General features: G+C 44.5%; 1 protein-coding gene across 3 annotated transcripts in view; it reads right to left on the reverse strand.

The window, feature by feature from the left end:
• Nucleotides 1-14,584: 14,584 nt before the first annotated feature.
• The window catches only part of SYNDIG1 (synapse differentiation inducing 1), a 196,213-nt gene continuing 190,663 nt past the window's right edge, over nt 14,585-20,134 (reverse strand). For all 3 annotated transcript variants that reach the window (XM_079123899.1, XM_079123900.1, XM_079123901.1), the window contains exon 4: nt 14,585-15,805. In XM_079123899.1, the coding sequence (XP_078980025.1) occupies nt 15,647-15,805 (159 nt within the window). In that variant the 3' untranslated portion in view covers nt 14,585-15,646. The remainder of the gene's footprint in view (nt 15,806-20,134) is intronic.

Below are 20,134 nucleotides of genomic sequence, written 5' to 3' on the forward strand. Positions count from 1 at the left end.
CCCAGGGAAGCTTGTGCAGACCCTGGACGCCCTGTAAAGTCACATGTATACATGCCTCCTCTGAGTGGGAGGCTGAGGGAGGTCACGTAGCTTCTCCTAGGGCTTTCTTGCTTCACGCTTTGATATGCACGTTGTTAAGGCCTATGGGTGAGTTTTGAGGCTCTAAATTACCAGTATATCTGAGAAGAACTCCTAAATCTGGTAATTCACTTCACAGTTTGCCTCTTGCTGTCTACTAATCTCCTCAGTCTCTTCCTGTCCCCTGAACACACATCCACCAGACATAGATTGACAAAAGCTTGAGATGGGCCTGATCATGCCAGGAAATCTTGTCAACCCCAGTAAGGGAGGTCCTTTGGAATGTAGCTGCCTAGGCTATGTGTCCCCAGCTACTGGGAATGTCTACTTCCTTGATGGGATAGGTACTGCTTCTGGCTCTGTGAAAAGTTAGAAAACACAAGAGTCAAAACAAAAATGCTGAAGTTAGGGTATATACCAAAGAGAACAGGCCACAAGGGTGACTTAGGGTTAGCTGATATGGGCTTGTTTCCCAAGACTGAGAATATGGGTCTCTACTCTTAGGGCCTGTGGAAGGTTTTTAAGCAGAATTGTAATAGTCTTTTGTGTAATATTTTTATTATGTTCATTCCTGTGTGAGAGAGACTTTAGAAAGAGAGATGAAGACTTCTGGTTTGCCGCTCGGCCCCAGGAAGATATTCACTTTTTTAGAAAATTATTTTTCTTCAAAACATTTATTGAAAAAAAGGTTGAAAACTCCAAACCAAAGTTAAGGAGCAAATTGGTGCTTCAGCAAGCTGTTTGCAAGGAGGAACTGCTGGAAAGCAGGAAGAAGAGGTTGGATCTGCTTCCTCTTCATCCTCAATGTTCAAACGTGACACTCAGATTTGTGTAATATCAGTCCCTGGAGAGTTTGAGAGCCAAGAAGATTCTGTTGTACAATGAGGGGCCTGTAAGTGCTAAGTTTCATAATCAGTTCTGTTTTCACATGCACATGAATGAGATAGAAGTCTGAGGTCACCAGCAGAGTCCACATGCCACAGTAGGAAATTAATCTATCTCATTGTGTTATGGCTATATCACATCCACTCTCTTCCATAATTATATTAAATATTCTGCCCTAATGTGTACAAATCAGAGTGTGTGTGTGTGTGTGTGTGTGTGTGTGTGTGTGTGTGCAGGAGATTTGCAAAGTATTCATCTTAAAAGGTCCTTCATTCTCTGAGTTTCACAGCTTTACAAGGTCACTTTCAGACTAGGCCAGCATTTGCCAAGGAACCACACTGAAGGGACTGCCTTATGGAACCTAAAATGGACTTCCTAGCAGTCTTAGAATTTAGAATAAATTCACTGTATTTGAAATCAAGAGTCTTAGAAGCATCCAAGTCTAAGCTCTGAGAAACCAGGGCTGCAAGCATGACCTTAAGGTGACTCCAAAATGTGGGGACACCCAACATCACCCCCAATATCCTGAATGCAGGATGTGACTCTGACAGACAACTGTTGTTGCAGGGGCAATGCAGAGGGTCACTGAGACATCAGTGCCCATGATTGATAACCTAATGACATTTCACTCAGTCCTTCATTACCGGGACCTACTATCTTTATTCCCCAACTCCCTGCTCTTATTCATTTTAATATGGGCCGCTCGTTTCAGTCTGGACAGATAGCACATTGCTCACCTAGAGAGGACAGCCTGTGCATAAAATCCCAAATTTGATGTCATTAAATTCAACAAGCACTGAAGGCCTTTCCTGCACATCATTCTAGACATTACAGCAGAATTCTATCATAAAGGCATTTCACTGACCTGCACTCCACAAATGCAGAGAAACAGAGAGCTCTGGAGGTAGGAATAACAGAAGTGACACTGTTTAAATAGGCTCCACAATCAAAGAGCATTTATCTAGAGGCAACAAAGGTAATCAAGCCTGAAAAAAAAAAATCAATGCATTTTTAAACAAACTTATAAAATGAGAATGTATGAGTGATTTAAAAGTTTTCCTGCTATTTACTTGCAGGGGGGTTGGTTGAGGGGGTTGGGCAACCCCTGCCTCATGATAATCCTTAAATCTGCTCAAGGAAGAATCAAAGAAGTCACTGGTGTCCCTACAGACAGACAGGTGAAGGGACAATTGGAAGACCTGATGCACTATCTCCAGAAGATGAAAATAATAATACCTAATAGGAAAAGCCTGAAATCTGGAATGTCCATCAATTTTTCCAGCATTGAAGTACCATGAGACTCCTTCATGGAATGGGCTTCTCTGTGCAATAAATAACCTGTGCTGTTGTTGGGTTCTTGATATGGGATCATATTGCTGTACAGACTTACACACCCCAAATCTTGCATACCAGTGTTGGACATCAGTTAAAAGAATGTCATTCTTTTACATTTCCTTTTTTATTTACAGCATTTTCACAGTATACAAAATTGCAAACATCATCTTGACCATAGAAGGGGTTCATATTACAATGTTTAGAAATGATTTCCTGGTTGAGATGCAACACCAGAGCATCACTTGAGAGCTTGTAATGTTCAAATATGATCCATTTTTCGTAGACATCACCTAGTACCACCATCAGAGCTGGTGTTTATATTTGCTCTGGTGTAATGACCTAAACTCACTGATCATCCAAAATTCTTACAAGTCTCATATCCACAAGCATCCCATCTTCTCTGATATGGATAGAGAGAGGGACATGGGCTCTGAGTTATATTAATGGCTTTGCTAATATCTGGAATGAGCAGATTTGAGAGGATGTGAACATCACGGAGCAGCAAACTCCACCTGACTTCAGATCCAGGTGACATCCCCACACTGATGAACATGCATCCTGTACCTTAGTTAGTGTCAGGGCATCTAACGTTCTGTATGATCATTGCCCCACAAAATTTGGGCTTTTGCTCACTGATCATCATAACCTCTGAGCTCAGGGTGGTTTTAAGCACTGAGTTTGTCTGTAATAAAAATGTGTTGCAGGGAGGGAGTGGAGCAAGTCCTGTGCCCTAGTCTTTGGGGACAAGTGGCAGTAGGGCCTAATCTTAACTGCTCTGGAATTCAGATCCTGCATAATCCCTGTGGATTTGGGTAGTGGTAAAAGAAGGCTTCTGGAGTAGGTGAACCCTTGTTGGCCTTGAAAGATGGGCTTGGTATGGCAACGGGCAGTGAATAGGTGGGAATGATCTCCCTGGGGTCGTTCTGTGGGAGCTGTGGCTTTGCTGTGAGTGAAAGCCTGGCTTGGATCATTTTTTAATGAGTCAAATTTGCTTTTCTAACTTGGAATGAAACCATCACTTTACCCAGTTATCTCACTCCTCAGTATATACCCGAAGGATTTAAAATTAACATACAATAGTGTCACATCCACATCAATGTTTACAGCAGCTCAATTCACAATAGCTAAGTTATGGAACCAACCTAGGTGCCCTTCAACGATGAATGGATAAAGAAAATGTGGTATATATACAAAATGGAGTATTACTCAACCATAAAGAAGAAGGAAATGATGGTATTTGCCAATAAATGAATGGAACTGGAGACTCTGATGCTAAGTGAAATAAGTCAGTCCCCCCAAAAACAAAGACCAAATGTTCTCTCTGATATGCAGATGTTGACTCACGATAGGCAGGTTGGGGTAGTGGGGGAAGGTGGGGGGGAGGGAGGAAGGATGGGAATGGGAAAGACAGTAGAAAATTATGCATAACTTTCCTATGTTCATATATATATGTATCCACATGACCAGTGTAACGCCACGTCATGTACAAAAATGGGAAGTTATACTTCATGTATATATGATATGTTACAATACATTCTATTGTCATGTATAACTAGAAAGAACAAATAAAAAATTGTTTTTCTAACTTCCAAACTGAAAAATGTGTTTATTTTCCTCTGTGGTACATAACTTAAAAGTGACAGAAGTTTTCTCAGCTGCATGATCATAATTCAGTTCTGCTTCTGGGATAACTGAGCTGAGTCCAGAAGGAAGTCTATTTCACATGTGATCAGCAAGTGAACACCGAGGAAGTTTAATTGCACAGGGAATCACAGAATGAAAAATATTATGAACTGCCTTGGTGCTATTCAAAATCTTGGTTCTGCAAACATTTATGCTAAGCATCAACTGCACTCTTCCATGTTGGTTCTGCTAATAGGGATGTTTTGCAAACATACACAAGTCCATTTTCTTTTGTAGGGAGAGACAAAAATTTGCACTGAGCTGTGGATTCTGACCCTGTCAAACTTTTTTTCATTCAAATGAGTCAGTGTAGATTGAAAACAGAGACTGTAGTGGCAATGTGGCAACACCTCCACCTTTCCTTGTAATCCTCTACAGATACCTTCTAGATCAGGAGACTTTTATGCTGAGAAGTAGTAAAGAGAATGGATGTGTAATGTTGGAAAAGTCAGAGGGCCCCAGAGGCAATTGCTCAAAGAAAGGCAAATCCCCAACAGTTCAGAGGCCAAGTCCTAATCCCTGAGAAAGAAGGTTGAATGGGACCAAAATAAGGGAAAGTTAGGGAGGGGTCTTCACGATTGCAGAATGGGTTGTCGATTTTGATGGTGGGAAAGTCACATGGGGTTGATCTGTAGCTGCTCATGAATTCTGGGCACATATTTTCATCTCTTTGAGCTTTATCTTGCTGAAATTTGCATCCACATTTCCCTTGCCCTCACTAATGGGGACTGTTGCAGGCTGGGTTCTTCAGGAAGCAGTACAGAGAGGGAGAACAAACAGGTTTACTGAGGAGTGATGCCCATGAACTACAAGAGGAAGAAGTCACTTGATTAGAGGAGTTATCAGAACATGGGGCAGCCACTGGTATTCTCTGAAGAAAAAAACTGCTGGTGGAGAAGTCCTCCTTTGGGAGAAATGGCCAGGCTCCATGCCCCTGCCCTGTTCACTCATGGACTATGGCTGTCCCAGGAAGAGCCCCACTGGTGCTCAAATGCCCAAGGCAGTCAGTCTATTAGCTGCACTGATCATGGTTGGTCAACCATCTTAAGTGGATATTCAGTGTGTTGGACACAGGGCCACCATAATAGTAGCTGAACAAACTTTACCCTCAGGTGGGTTCAGGTGAGACCTCACCAGTCTGAAAGTTTCACCTTCCACCTATTTCTGGGGATTCCTCAGGGACCTTCCCATGAGTTTATGAACACTGCACTCATTCACTACCACCCATTCTAATTCTCCTTTCTGCTCCCACCTGAGGGTCTCTAGTGTCCGGTCAGGTAGTTTCCATTTGGTTTAAAGTCTGTGTACTGGAGGATGCCACAAACTCCCACCTCACCCAAGGAATGCCAGTCCACAGGGGGCTTCCATAGTTGAGAGAAGATGGGTTTTTAAGGCTTTCACCAGGAGGTCATCTGTCTCCGGGTCTCAGGGATGCCTGAACTGAAGGCTGGATGGGTGAGAAATGCATGATTTCCAACCTTAAGATTGTGGTTGTCCCATATGTCAAGCCTGCTTCCTTCTCTCAGATGCTGGTGTGTCCTCTGCCTGTAGGACTCTGAAAAGTGGCACCCCCCAACTTAGCTGATATAGCCACATCTGGATTTTTTTTTTTACAGATGCAAGCTTGGTTCCTTGACACCACATAGAGAAATGGGTATGGGTACTCAACATCCACTGTCCATGTGTGGGCAACTCCAGCCCCTTTGTGGAAAAAAAATTACAGCTTTGGTTTGGGACCATAGACAGATGGACTCATGTGGACAGGGCAGATGGCATCCCTACTGGTGATGGAAGTGAGGGATTGGGTGAATACAGGTAGAGTGGCTGGGATGAGAGGGAGGAAGTCAGAGAATAGGAGATACACAAGTTTGGGTGGTGTCATGGGTTGAGTTGTGTCATCCCAAAACTCATATATGGAAGTCCTAATTCCTAGATCTCAGAATGTGACTGTATTTGAAGATAAGATCCTTAAAGAGGTAATTAAGTTACAATGAGGTCATTAGATGGAAAAAGATAGCAGTCAAAGACACTGAGAGGCTCCAGGAGAAACTAACCCTTTGTCCTCTGTGGGACTTCACACCTACCCTGGCATAGACTAGGCTCCTGAGTGATGCCCAAATCTACTTCTTTAACTGATACACAGGAGTGGTACTAGTGGGGAGACAATAAGACCTCTTGGTAGACAAACATGAACCTGAACTCTAACTCTGGCCCATTGTGGATCAAAGTACTAGTCCTCTAAGTCTCAGTTTCTTCTTCTGGAAAATGGGAATGTTAACTATCACGCCCACTTCAAAGGTTTGTAGTGGGATTTCAGAGGGAGGGGCATGTGATGGTGTACTACAGTACTGGACACTTGGGATGCCCACTTTCCCTTCCCTAGGGCCAAGCACCATCACCCTTTTATATAGATGTAGGGCATGAGTTCAGTTCTTCCAGGTTCAAAAGGAAAACTTGTCAATTTTATTTAAGTAAGTGGAGGAGGATCAGAAAGTTCAGTGATAGGAAGTGGTGAGAATAAACAAGACCCTTTTAGTCCCAGAACTTCACATCTGAAACTTGAAGATCATTGGAGATCTAGAAAGGCCACTCTCTGCTTTGAATACCTGCAGCAAACAAACCTAATTAATCCATAAGGCATTATGGATTAATACCATAAAGGTCTTTGTAAAGATCAATACCTTTGGATTCAGAGAGAACAGAAGAATAACTCAGTTTTATTAGCTGTGTGACCTGGACCTCTTTAAACCTTGTTTTTCTGTCTGGGATGTGGAGATCATGGTGCCATATAGACTGTGGCACTGAGGGAGTAAACATTCATAAAGAGTTTGATGATTGTCAGGTACCCGCCTTCCATATTCATCTATGATGGTCATTGTCACAGCTACATTACAGTTGATTTCAGAATGATGTATTGCTTAGGAAGGCACCAAGCTGCTTCTTGAGCCACCACTTTACTACTTTAAAGGTGACCTTGTTGATCCATTAGAAATGAGGTCTTGCCTTACAACCCCTATCACAGGCAGATGCTCAGTAGTGACTCTGAGTAAGTGGATGAGAATAGTGGCCACTCAGTGATCACCCTGAGGAAGTGGGACCACAAGTTGGGAAGTCTTGAGGAGTGTCTCTATCTCTTCCATGAAGCTGACTAAACAGGAGCAGGCAGGTAACCTACCACCACACAAATGTGGTTGATATGGACACTTTGGGACAAAGTGCTGTATCTGTGAACAAAGACAGTACAAGGACTGAAAGAGTCCACTAACAGTCTGGAAGACATAAATGAAGCTACCAAGAGTATGGGAGAAGAAATCAAATTTTTTTCAAGGTTGCCTCTCTAGACTGAGTAGTAGACCCCCCACCTAAACTAAACACATGCTCTTGGACTTGGGTGGTCTATGGCCTTGTAGCCCTGTAGCACACCTCTGAAGGTGCTAGTGCCTGTCTTCTTGGCTTCTACAACTGCATTGTCTCCTATGAGGACGTGTGTTATCCCAGAATGGATCTTTCCATCACCTCTAGCTTCAAAGAGACCAGAGTAGCCTTTGTTCATAAGTAAACACTGAGCAAATGCTAGGTGAACTGCCTGAATGGCATTGCACCTCTGGTTATATTTCACAGTGATATTGAAGGACTTAGAATAGATAACTTCTGGAGATAACTTAATCAAAGTCTACATCTCCCTGTGGACCTTGCTGAACTGTCTAATGTCAGTGTTCAAACAGCCTCTTTCATTGGGAATTTTCTGTGACCAGCTCTGGCTCTGTGGGTCTGGTTTCTTGGCCATAAGTTATCGTAGTGGAGCTCATAAAGCCTCCTGGCAACATCTGGATCAACACCCTGGAAATTATGGCAAGGCTATGGGTAACACATGTTCCCTATGTGGTATGACTGGTGGTCTTGCCCACACCTTTGGCAGAGTAGCTGGGGAAGGAAGTTCAGCCACAAATGGGGGAGACCTAACTTCCTGTTTACCAAGAACTGGCCAGTCCTCCCCATGTGCAACCTTGGCTCTGTCATCTATGAATGGGAGATTTCTGAGTGTCACTGATTAGATGGACATGAAGATCCATGCCACAGCCACTGTGAGAGGTGTGATTACCCAGTAAAGCAGCATTTGGCTCTGCAGCCTTCTTCTAGCACATGGAAGAGAGGGGAGAATACCTCTTTCCGTTTTACCCTCCCACTTTCCTTTCTCTTTTCCACAATGAAGCCCTTTCATGGGTCTGTGAGCAGATTCCAGGCTTAACTAGTTAGTTGATAACTACCTTGGTGGTGACTAATTCAGAACCACTGCTCAAAATGTGAATGTTATGCTGTGAATAACCAAGATGGATAATGAAGCAAAAAGTTACTTAGCTCTATTGACATTTGAGGCTGGTCAGCTTTCAGTTGTGGGGCCATCTTGCACATGTAGAGGTGTTAAGAAGCATCCCTAGCCTCTCTGCATAGTAGATGGATAGTTGTGACAATCTACACAGTCTCTAGACATTAACAAGTAACCTCCAGGGAAGGTTACAAAGATATTCCAGGTTTGTTTTTTCTATTAGCTGTCAGATCTTGATATCCCTGTGTATATGTGGATCCAGGCCTCTGGCTTTGTGTCTTCTTGGTCTTATGCCTTTGGCCTTGATTATCACTTCCTTGTGAGTCAGACTCAGATGAGATCAATGCTGGATGAAACATTGGGGATAGAGGTCAAAAGGAAGTTTCCTTTTCTGTCTGAGCACTGCAAACCTCCTTCAGGAGAAGCGATAGGCCAGAACAATTATAGGAGGCCTGACATCTCTAGCTTCTCTCCTGCCATACACATTTCTGGTACTACAAGTTCCCCAAGGGGATGCTGTTTGGAGTGAGCACAGTCAGATGCCCTCCTTGTCCATATTTCTGTGAGACTTGACTGGGGTACACCTGCAATTGTCTCTGGCTGTGGTTGGGAGGGTGCTGGGCTCAGCATTCCTGTGCTGAACCCAGGGCTAGATTCTGTCTCTTCATCACTAGGTGACATTAGGGGAAAGGCCTCCCTGAGCCTCAGATTCCTCATCCAAAACTGAGGACAATGACAGATATGGATCAGGACTGCAAACATGAGATTAAATCAGTTTGCAATGTGCTCTTCAAATCTAATGTGCCTGTTATTTAGAAAAAACAAGTTATTGTTTGGGAATCTAAGAAATGGCAGGTAGAGAGTTGATTTGGGGGCTAAGAAAAAATTAGGAGTTTCGCTGGCGAAGCTTCCATATTTAATTCCCATTTTTTCATTATGGACTAAAAGGAAGAGTGAAGAAAAGATCTAAATGAAAGGCCATTGCTGGACAGTGACCAGCTCTTGCTTCAAACTATACCTATACAAGGGCCTCTTGAGAGAATAAATGGGTGCTAAGTGGGAGAGATTTTACAGTTCTTCATCCTTCCACTGCTTCAGCCCTTAGAAAGCCCTTAGAAAGAGCATAGACAATCATAGCAAATTCTTCTACTTACTAGGAGCATTTTATATGCCAATTCAAGTATAAAAATAGATACAGTTTAAAATGTGCAAAAACCAGATCCATGGAATGAAGACATTTGCTCGGGTGACTTAGAGGACCATGAACCATCTTGCCCCACTTATAAATCTTGATTGGGCTAACAAAATAATTTGAATCCAAAGATGGATTCCCTGGTATAGTAGAAGCAGACTCAAATTATTTTGAGCCATGAATTGGATTCAGGTGTTACGTCATAAGTGAAGACCTCTAAGAACAGAGAACATTACCTTACAGTGTAGTGGTGCTATTGGTCCTGTGATTTTGCGAGTCATTTCTCTTCCTCTCTCACAGATACATAGATATCTTACTGATTCCCTTCTCCAACCATCTATATTCAAATTGGTCGCAAATGACCTGATTTTAGTGAAAAGCAAAGCAGAGTGCCCTAGAGGCAATAGTGGGTGCAGGGACGTGTTCTCTGGCATTTATATGGTTCCTGATGGACCACCTTGTGCTCAGACTTTGTTTCATACGTGCACATTGGGTGTGGAAGTCTGACTTATGAGCCTTTTTGCCTGACCTGGGCAAGTACAGCTCTCAGCTTACTCTGTGCTAGAGCAAAGGGCTTCTGGGGGAGAAAAGAGAACAGAAGCAGTGCTCTGCTAAAGGGACAGTTATTTCCTAACCTGGAACTGGGTACTCCACAGAAGTCCCTGCATTGTAGAGACAAGATGAGAGGCAAGAGCCACAGTGATCACAGTTCTGTCCTGAACAGCTGGGAGGCAGACAGCTGAGGGAATGTTTCAGAAACAAGCCTGGTGATCAATCTCCCTGTGCTTCTCTATTGTACTACTTGTACACAACTGGAGAAGGCAGACAATGGAGTTGCCCACAGTGAAAGTCAGAGAGGGTCTTGGTCAGCATCAGGACAAAGGTATCATCCTATTCACTCTCCATCATTGGCTTTAGTGCCAAGACAGTGTCCTGAAACTTGTCCCAGAGCACAGAGCCATGTCCATTTCCAGCTCATGGGTTCAAATGTCAGCAATTCTCATCCTCTCCCATGGATATTCCAGCAAATATGGTCTCAGACATGCATGGTATCCCTGGAACCTGAAGTCTCTTCTGGATGGGAGGACCAGTGACAGCTATCAACACTTCCTTAAGAGGGCACTGTCCTGTCCATGTGCCAGTCCTCATGCGGTGTGAGAAACAGCCTCAGAAAGGGGCCCTCCAGGGAGTGAATGCTGCCAACACCGGGGACTCAACCCTGCCTGTCACCAGTTCTTCCAAAGGTTTCTCGAAAAAAATTGTCTTACCCCATGGGGTTTTTACAAACATAGTAAAACAAATTATAATAGCAGTAGCAGCAGCTGCGACAAAACCCAAAGGAATTAGATTTTGACCTTCTTCTTACAACAGAAGCTCATTTGTCAATTTTCAGCTCAAGCATATACAGGTTCCACCTACAACCTTGAATAGCTCCTCTTACCATTGTCAGAATTTAGAAAGCCTAGACCAACACCATATCCTGGAAATGTCTCCAGCCTGGAGCTTCCCCAGGGAGGTACCCACCTTTTGCCCTATCACCCCCATGGTCCTTCCTGTTCCTGCCTTGCTGCTTTTCCATTTGGTGGATTTGGGCAAATATTTAAAGTCTCCAAGCTCTTTCCCTGTCCCATAAATCATTCTGCTATAGTTTTGCATGGAATTCCACTTCCAAGCATCCCTGTTCCCTGGTGTAAAGGCAGCTATACTTGCCCAGCAAGCTACGCCCAATCCCTCACCCCTCAGTGATGTACAGCCACCACCCCAGTGATCCTGGGCCTTGCCTTGCTTTAAATGCAGAGTTAGCATCTCCTGTCCCCACTGCCCTGCCCTGCATGGAGTTTTGACTCCTTCCTGGGGCGCTCAGTGGGCTGACAAATTCATTACTCAATTTACAAGCTTGTTTGGCAGGGAGCCAGCAGTTTGCAGGCCCCATGTGTCTGTGGGTTTACCAGCAACTTTGCAGAGAGAAACAGAATCTTCATGTGAGAAACTCGCAAAGCAAGGAGCCCCAACTCCCAATCCCATAGCTGACGTCATTCTAAAGACTAGGGAGGAGTTTTCTAAAGGTCATGGGGTGGGGACACCACAGCCACAGCCTGATACCACTTCTGACTCATCTGACACTCCCAGTGTGGTGAGAGCACAGCAGAGACACAGCCAGGTCTCTTGACCTGATAAGGGTCAAGGATTAGCTTTGCTCAGACTCTGAGTTGACACTTATAATGGCACATTGGGTCAACAAATATCAGTACCAGCAGCAACTAATGCAGGTAGAAACATGAACATGTCCTCATAAGGGGCTGGCATTTAGCAGCTCATTAAAGTCTTAAAGAGACTCCATAAAACCTCAAAGGTGAAGCCCTAAAATTTAGGCCAGGGATTCTAAAATGGCAGCTGTGGCTACCATCTCATTACCATGTGCAATGGCCACATGGCATTTGTATCAGGAGTAGGAACAATTGCTGGCAAGTGAAAGTGTTGCCCTACTGATGCCCTGTAAACCCACAGGTCACATATGAGGTGGCCTCTAGCATCTTCAGAGGGGCAGGGGTCCTAGCTGCTTTTGAGAGATGCCTTGCCCTAGACTAGGAACGGCTGGTCCTGTTGTCATGGGGCCTTGTTCCTAGTTAGTTGTGTGGCCTGTATGTAGTAACTTGGGCAGCTGCCAATGGCAGAGTGATCTATGGATGTGGCATCTCCCATTATGTTCTCAGTACTCACTGTAGTTCCCTGAGGATAGTTGGGATATCTGGTCAGCTGGTGAAGCAAGTTGGGGTACCTGCTGAAATTGAGGACACCTCCCAAGGAGGGATATTTGGAATGTGGAGATACCTGGTAAGTTAAGTTGGTGATGCCTAGTGAAATGGGAATACCAAGTGAAGTCCAGAGACCTGATGCAATAGGGATTCCTGGTCTGGTCAGAACTCTCAAAGAAAGTGGGGACACCTGGTAAGGCAGGACACCCCGATAAGGTGGGGACACCTGGAGAGCTGGGGGTACCTGGTGAAGTGGGGATTCCTGGTAAAGTCAGAGATGTCAAGAGAAGAAAGGACAGAGGGAAACATGAAGGAAGTGTAGATAGGTACCCTACGGAAGTCCCTAAGGAGGGGAAGGGAGAGCATCTAGAGGAGGGGACACTTCCTAGGCACCTTTATCAAGATGCCATTTTCCATCAATGTCACTTTTTGCTTTCTCGTCCTTCTCTAAATTGCTCCTGCCACCTGCTGGCAAATACAGGCTACAAAATATAACTCAAAATACCTTTTAGTTTCCCAAGTGTCTTGATCCACCAATGAAGTGACCCACCAACGAAGTGATTGCAGGGGCAATTTCTCCTGCCTTGTGGATGAACTGCTGAGGTACGAGCAGCAGTTAGGATCCCAGGGTTTCTCCTTGACCTTGCTATTCCCCAGGTGCAGGTGATGGAAAGATTACTTACATCTCTGAGTCTTCATCCATATTGTGGTTGTAAGAAAGATTTTGTAAGAATTAAATGAGCTGGTATGAAACAGAAGGATTCGCCCTCTGTGCAGTCCAGGACACAAGTGCCATCAGTCCCCCATGACCTGTGAGAGCCAGGCTGGCTTGTGGTTGTGGCTTCTGGCTACTTCTGTGGAGATGGGCATGTTCCCTGCTCTGAACTTTAATTCTCTCACCTCTCACAGGATTCATGGGGAGATTATCAGAGATAATGTGTCCAAGCACCCAAGGCAGTGGCTGCCATGGCAGGGTATATTCAGTCATGGGTATCACAAGCATGAGACTGAGTTCTAGGGAGGTTCCAGCTGCCCCTGATGCACTCAGATGATATCTCTGCTTTGTAGCAGATATTAACTAAACCACTGAGGATGGCCCTACCCTGTATCTGCCCACTAGTGAGCTCCTGGGCCACACAGCTCCATTCAGCTGGTCCTGACCTTGTACTTCTGATCAACATGGTGCTGCATGTAATCTTGGTGGTTAGCCCTGGATAAAGACTCAGCAGACCCGGAGGGACTACAGTAAGGACAGAACCCTTGTAAACTGAGGATTTTCCATCTGGAAAGGCAGATGCCATGAGATGGGCAGTTGGTCTAGCAGGAGATAAGTTGCCTGGCATAGAGGGTCTGGCCTAGGGCAACTGTGATGGTGATGCTGGAGATGGGTGAGGATATATAGACTGATTCTACTTTTTCACCAAATCCAAAGAGATGCAGTTTGGGGTATCTCTGAACAAATACAGAGAGACTCATTTGATGCAGTGGTTTGGGATGAATATACCCTGAGAGACTGGACTGAAAAATGGAAAGAAAAAACAAGCTATAAGATGGTTTGCCAAAGACACTGATAATAACCACCCCATCTACTGCACACCGGTCTGTGCCAAGCACTGTGTTCTGTGTCTCACGAATTCCCCAGAAATCCTATGAAGTGGTCCTTATTGATTATCCTGTACCAGAGATGAGGTTCAGAGAGGTGCAGATATTTTCCTAAGATCACATATCTAGCAAATAGCACAACTGGATTCAAATCCAGGTTGGTTTGACTCCAAACTCATGGTCTCTAGGGACAGGTCACTTTGGCTTTCATTGGGATGTTTGAACTTCTTTTATATATTCTTCATAGGAATAAGGTCTTAGAGTGTGTTTCTGGACTCTCTGTTAGCTAGGTGAGTCTCACATATGATCCAGGAAGACAGTACTACTGATTTTCAAAATATTAACTGTTCAAGGTCAAGGGGGAGCATGTCAGGAAGCTCACACTTACAGTCCTTATTCCAGGACATTGGTTCTTACCTTTGCCACATATTGGGATCACCATGCTGCCTCCCTGATCAATAAAATCAGAATTTCCAGGACTGGGATGCCAGGATTCCAGGTATCAGGAGTTTTTTAAATGCCACAGGTAAAACCACAGGGGAGTATGAGGGGACCAGGATGATGACAATTACTAACAATGTTTAAGGTGGGAACTTAAGTCGTCAGGGATTTTGTAATTCTTGTCCTAGGAGACTGTTTGGGTCCCCAGTGGCTCTGCCCTCATTTAACACCCAGTAAATAGTGCAAATGAAACTCAACTGAAAGAAAAGTCATAAGCAAACAAGCTAAAAGATAACTTTTTGTTAAATAATGAACACTCGTAAAACAGCAATGAAATGGTATTAAAATGTCTGTGATTACTTGTTTCTCAGCATTCATCTGATAACTTAAGCAGCATGAAGCAGGAGTTGCACATAAAAAAAAATGACAAGAAAATAGCTATTCATTTCGTCGACAGAGTAAGGCCCATCTCGTTTCTAGGATCACTAGCATCACTGCTTATGACCAGGGTGAACGTCTGCAAGGGTGGCAATTTGAGAAGCACCCACTTATGTCTTCGTAGCTCTTTTGCCTCAAGTTCCTGGAGCAAACACTGGGCTCATCCTTTAGGAGGCTTGGGAGGGGCTGTGGCCTGTCTCCCTATCTATAGATCAACAGGCCCCAAGATTGCGTATTGCTGTCAGGTAGCTGCTGAGCGGACACGTCCTGGAGCTCTTGAGCTGGGGCAGTGTGGAGGAATGGAGTGGGTCTGGGGACAGAGGCTTGGTATTCTCGAAGTTGGACCCATCTGCAGACAGGGACAGCTGGGATCCTCCTGGCAGTTCTTTTGGCTCTTTCTTTTCAGCCCCATTTTCTTCTGGCAGGGAAGTCACACAGACTGGGGGACACAGAGGACTCAAGCAGGCCACAGACAGCAGAGTGACATGTTCCCTGCCCTCTGCCTATTGCACCGTATTCCATAAAAAATAAACACATTTTTAAAACTGTTTGTATATTGCTAATGCGGCAACATTCCAGGCACTGGCAGGCTGCAGAGAGAGCTGCGTTGTCATTATTTCACCAAAATCCATCCAGAGACAGCCTCGTGGGTTGGGATCTTTGGAGCTTCCATTTGGAAGAATTAGCAGTGCCCATCTGTCTGGTGCTCTACACAGTGCTGTGAAAATGAAATTAAGGATAAAAACAAAGGAATCCATGGGTAGAAAATTCCAGGGCATTCATGGAGTCGTTTGGCAATCACTTAAACTGTACAGCGTCACACAGGTGTGTTTACCCCTGGCCAGCTCTACCCTCTCCGAGCCCACAGAGACCTGGCCTGGGGCCTTCCCCTCCACGCCTGCAGGAAGCTCATAGGTGGTTGTTCTTGGAGAGGTAGGCAATGAGGGCGACGGCCACGCCCACGTAGATGCCGGTTCCGATGGTGATGGACAGCACGGCCAGAAACAGGGCCCTCCGGGAGCTGGTGCTAGCCTGGTGGAAGTCCCCCTTGGCCACGGCTTTGTTTGTCTGCAGAATTGGAGGCAAAAAAGGAAGTCAAAGTGAGAAAGTCAGAATGAACAGAGAGTGGAGGGCTGATCTGAGGCCCCCAAAATATAAGAAAGGCTGAAGGGGAAACGGCTCACCCACACTGGTGACCAGGCTCTCCTCTAACTGGCAAGGGAGGAATGTGGCTGGTGTTTGTCACTCTCCTCATACTGCAAGGGAGGCAAAACCTCAGTTCTACTCTGTCCTGCAGGAATAATTGAGGCTTGGAGTAGACTAATGAATACCACCAAGGTGGGGCCTGGGATCTTGGGTACCAATATGCCAGGGGTGGGTAAGGCACCATAATCCACTCCCATTTCTCCTACCCAAGAATCATGTTTTGTATTTGAATGAACTTAATTTTCTAAAGCACGTTCACACTTACCTTATTAAATCTAGTAACCCAGTAGAAGTGTGGGGAAGGAAATTGTAGGGAAATTGTCATTTCCCAGAGAGGAAACTAGGGCATATGATTATTTTTAAATCAATTTCAGGACACTTGAGACTAACCACTTTTCCTGTAGTTAGCTATCATATGACCATGACATTGTTCATTTCCTGACTGTTCCCTGACCCTGCCATAGCTGGAGTTGGTGACACTTGTCCATTGGTCAATAATTTCATATAAGACCTATACTTATACCTATACTTTTGGACATTCAACCATATAACAAGGTGTTGGCTTAAAAAGATTCACATTTCTTGGGGTCATGAGGTGGACAGGAGCAAGGAGGTTGGATGTTGTATCTGATTTGTTATTTTGTATCCCCTTCCTTCCTTGTCTTTCCTCACAGTTTAGACTAGCTATATTACATCTGTAATTCCCCACCTCCCTTTGGGATGACAAATGTGGCTCAGGAAGATCTCAGTGGATGTCTCTGGGGGAGTTCAGATAAGGATTTTGTTCTCCTGATAAGATATGGGACATATGTGGATAGCACAATCCTCTTCCTTCCTACTCTGGGATGTGAATGTGATGCCTGGAACTGCTGTGACTATCTTGGGTCTAGGAGGGAAGATGAGAGAAGATTAAAGAAGACCGTGCCAACAATACTGTGGAACCTCTGAACAACATCAGAAACAAGGTTTGTTGTGTGAGGAACATAGGTCTCTGCTGGCTGTATGGGTTGCTCTTCACTGTGGCGCACACACTCCTTGATGCTACAATAGGAAGCCACTGTATAATTCATCTGTAAATGTCAGGGAAAGACCACCAAGTCATTCAGCTCATTTGTCAGACAGGGTGGCATACTACCAAGGAGCGTGATTCCTGGGAGTTTCAGTCAATGCTGAGGTGGACTAGTCCCAAGCCAGCAGAGTGTCCTCTGTGATAAAGGTGAAAAGCTTAACTCCCTGTCAAATATAACTTGCTCTCATGGGCCATTTCTGGAAAATAAAAATTTCTCACCAGATAACCCAATTTCCAAGGGTTATCTGTGACATCTCTACATTTTATAGGCAGATACAGGAGGACAAATTGTTCACTCAAACTAAAAATCACCAATACCATGCCATGGACCACAGAGGGTCCAAATCAGAGAATGGAGTTTTCTCTTCCACAGTCTTCTGACCTTGATGTACTGAGATTTGGAAATGAAGTGTTGAGAAGGGACGCCCATTATCCACCAGTCTTCCTTCTCTTGTCTCTAACTTCTGGATCTTAAAGGCTAGGTTTTGCTCTTTCCTTCTCCAATATTTTGTCTTGGAACTGAGCTTGGGAGCTCACTGCAGACAAGTTTTTGATGAAGCAGAGCTGAGAGAATGCACAATGAGAAGTCTCCTAGGACAACCGTAATTAATTAATTAAGTCATAATGATCTGGGTTGCATTTTATGAAGCGGTGCTCCCAAACACTCCAATGTCCTATAACATAATTTACTGTAATTGCCCTTCCTAGTGTTAACTCCAACAGACGCTGTTCATCACAAGTGTGACTTTACTGCTGTCACTGCAATTATCACCATCCTTAGCACAATCCACCATGAGCCATGGTGGAGGGAAAGAGGCAATGAGGAGCCAAGAGGAGGGCAGAGGCACTTTAGCTGATCAGATACCTTCCCAAGGAGCTCCTGTGTGCCTGACTTCCCTGACTCATTGGAACTCACACATTTTAGTAACGACCCCTGAAATAGTTGTTTTCTTTGCTCCAGGAAGCGGGGCCCACATCTTCTTTGTCCTCTGTGGTCTTTGTGGAGCCTGAGTTAGTGCCTAGGAGGAGTGGCAGTAGGTCAATAGCTATTTTATTATGTTTCATTAGTACGTTGTAATTATATATAATATTGGGGTTTGCTATGACATATTAATATACATACATAACCCAATTTGCTCCATTTCTTTCCCCAGTACTTCCCTTTTATTTCTCCTCCTTCCTCCTGCGGATCCCTTTTTTCTACTGTTTTTCCTCTATTTTTTTTAAATTGGTGCATTAAAATTATACATAAAAGTGGGATTCATTGTGATACATTCATACATGCACTTAACATAATTTGCTGGATTTCATTCTATAGTTCCTCCCCTTTTTTCCCTCTCTTTCCTTCCCTTTGATTCTGTTCCTCTACTCTACTGTTCTCCTTTCTATTTTCATGAGATCCCTTATTTGATTCCTTTTTAGTTTTCACATATGAGAGAAAATATTCAACCCTTGATTCTCTGAGTCTGGCTTAGTGCCTCTGCCACTCCGAAAGTCAACACATTGGACAAAAGGGAGGTGGACAGGGTATGTCAGGAGCCAAACCCCGCTGACCCCATCTGCACATGCCCTGCCTGACTGTAGAGATGACTCCATTCACAGGATCACTTAAACCTTGTTAGGGACTATGGGAAAGCCCCCGTGTACTTCTTTCCTCTGAGAATGCTCTCTCTTGGGGCTGGGTTTTCTTTCCTTTTCCTTTGACCAACGGGTCATGAATGAAGTTTGTTTCTTTCCTTGGTGGCCTCTTGTCAGGAAACAGGAAGTGCAGGTGGCCACCCTGGTCCTGAGTAACTTTGGTGTGGACATCTACATGCAAGTGGTGGCCACTGGTGGCCAGGGATGGGGGCATGGAGGTCACTAGGGAGTGTTTCCTGCACTTCTGAAATCTACTTAGAGTGTTTGGTTGATTAATAGAAGTCAGAAGAGGGGAGAGAAAAACTGAGAAGCCCAGGGTTCCCACTGGGCATAGCTGGGCTCAGGGTGTCAGATGCAGCCTGAAAAGGAGGTATCCTTTAAATCATGAGGTATTGGGTTCCTGAGGAAGCATTTACACATATACTTCTTAAGTTGAAGAACCAGCCTCACCTGGTGGTAAGGATGTGCAGGGAACTTTTTAAAATTGAAAAACACAAGTAATGCACAATAAAACTCATGAAAACATCCAATATCCTCTCCCTTGAGTGAGATGATATTCAAGCTGAGAAAATAAAAGTCTTACAAACAGAATACTCAATGAGGACAAATGCACTAAAATCACCATCATGTCACACTTCCTCAAGTCAGGATGGTGACCATCAAATAAACAGGCCAAACAAACACATTAGCAAAGGCCCCAAAGCTTTTTGATACACAAATAAGATCATTTTGCTCAAGGTTGCATGATCAGAAATGGTGAGTTTGTAGAGGAATGAAATCAAATTTCTCTTCCTTGGGTGATAGTTTTTAATGGGTGACTGTGTTTATCAATCAGCAGCTCTGTGTCGGTGGTGATAGAACACACCTGAGGTAGCATTTAGGGCAATAGTTTTGTCCAAAGGGAGTGGGCTCCTCTTGTGGTGACAACAGGATAGTCTCTGACTGGATTCCAGGCTCTCTTCCTTCCCACATTCCTTAGTCAGGAGATCTACAAGGCTATCCTCACGCTCCCTCCTTTTCTTCCCTCTCTCCTGCTATTCTTCTTTCTTTGGCTCACTTGTTTTGCAACAGGATGTTCAGCTTGAAGTTCCATAGCAGAATCAACACCAAAAGAGACATGGCTGAAAATGGCCTCACATTTGGTATAATGACAGGCGACAATGAAATAGTTGTGGGATGATGAAATTGGGGTGACTGTGAACGACAAGGGAACCCCCCTCGGGATCAGCAGGTAATTTGGGGAGGCCTTTACTGCCCACCTGAGGGGGTCCACATCACAGGCCTGCAGCTCAGACTTGGAATCTGTCATGGGGGGATTCCTGACTGTCAGGGGTTCTGGTTCTCAAAAGACACCAGGGCAGGTCCTCTATGCCAAGTGATTCCCCTGATGTGAGACCAACTTCTCCTTCCTGAGATGACAACATATATCAAAGTGCTTGAGCCCTGGTCTCAGGTGGGCCAGCAACCCTGGGGAAACATTTCCC

This window comes from Sciurus vulgaris (genome assembly GCF_902686455.1).
Source record: "Sciurus vulgaris genome assembly, chromosome: 2".
NCBI classification, from domain to species: Eukaryota; Metazoa; Chordata; class Mammalia; order Rodentia; family Sciuridae; genus Sciurus; species Sciurus vulgaris.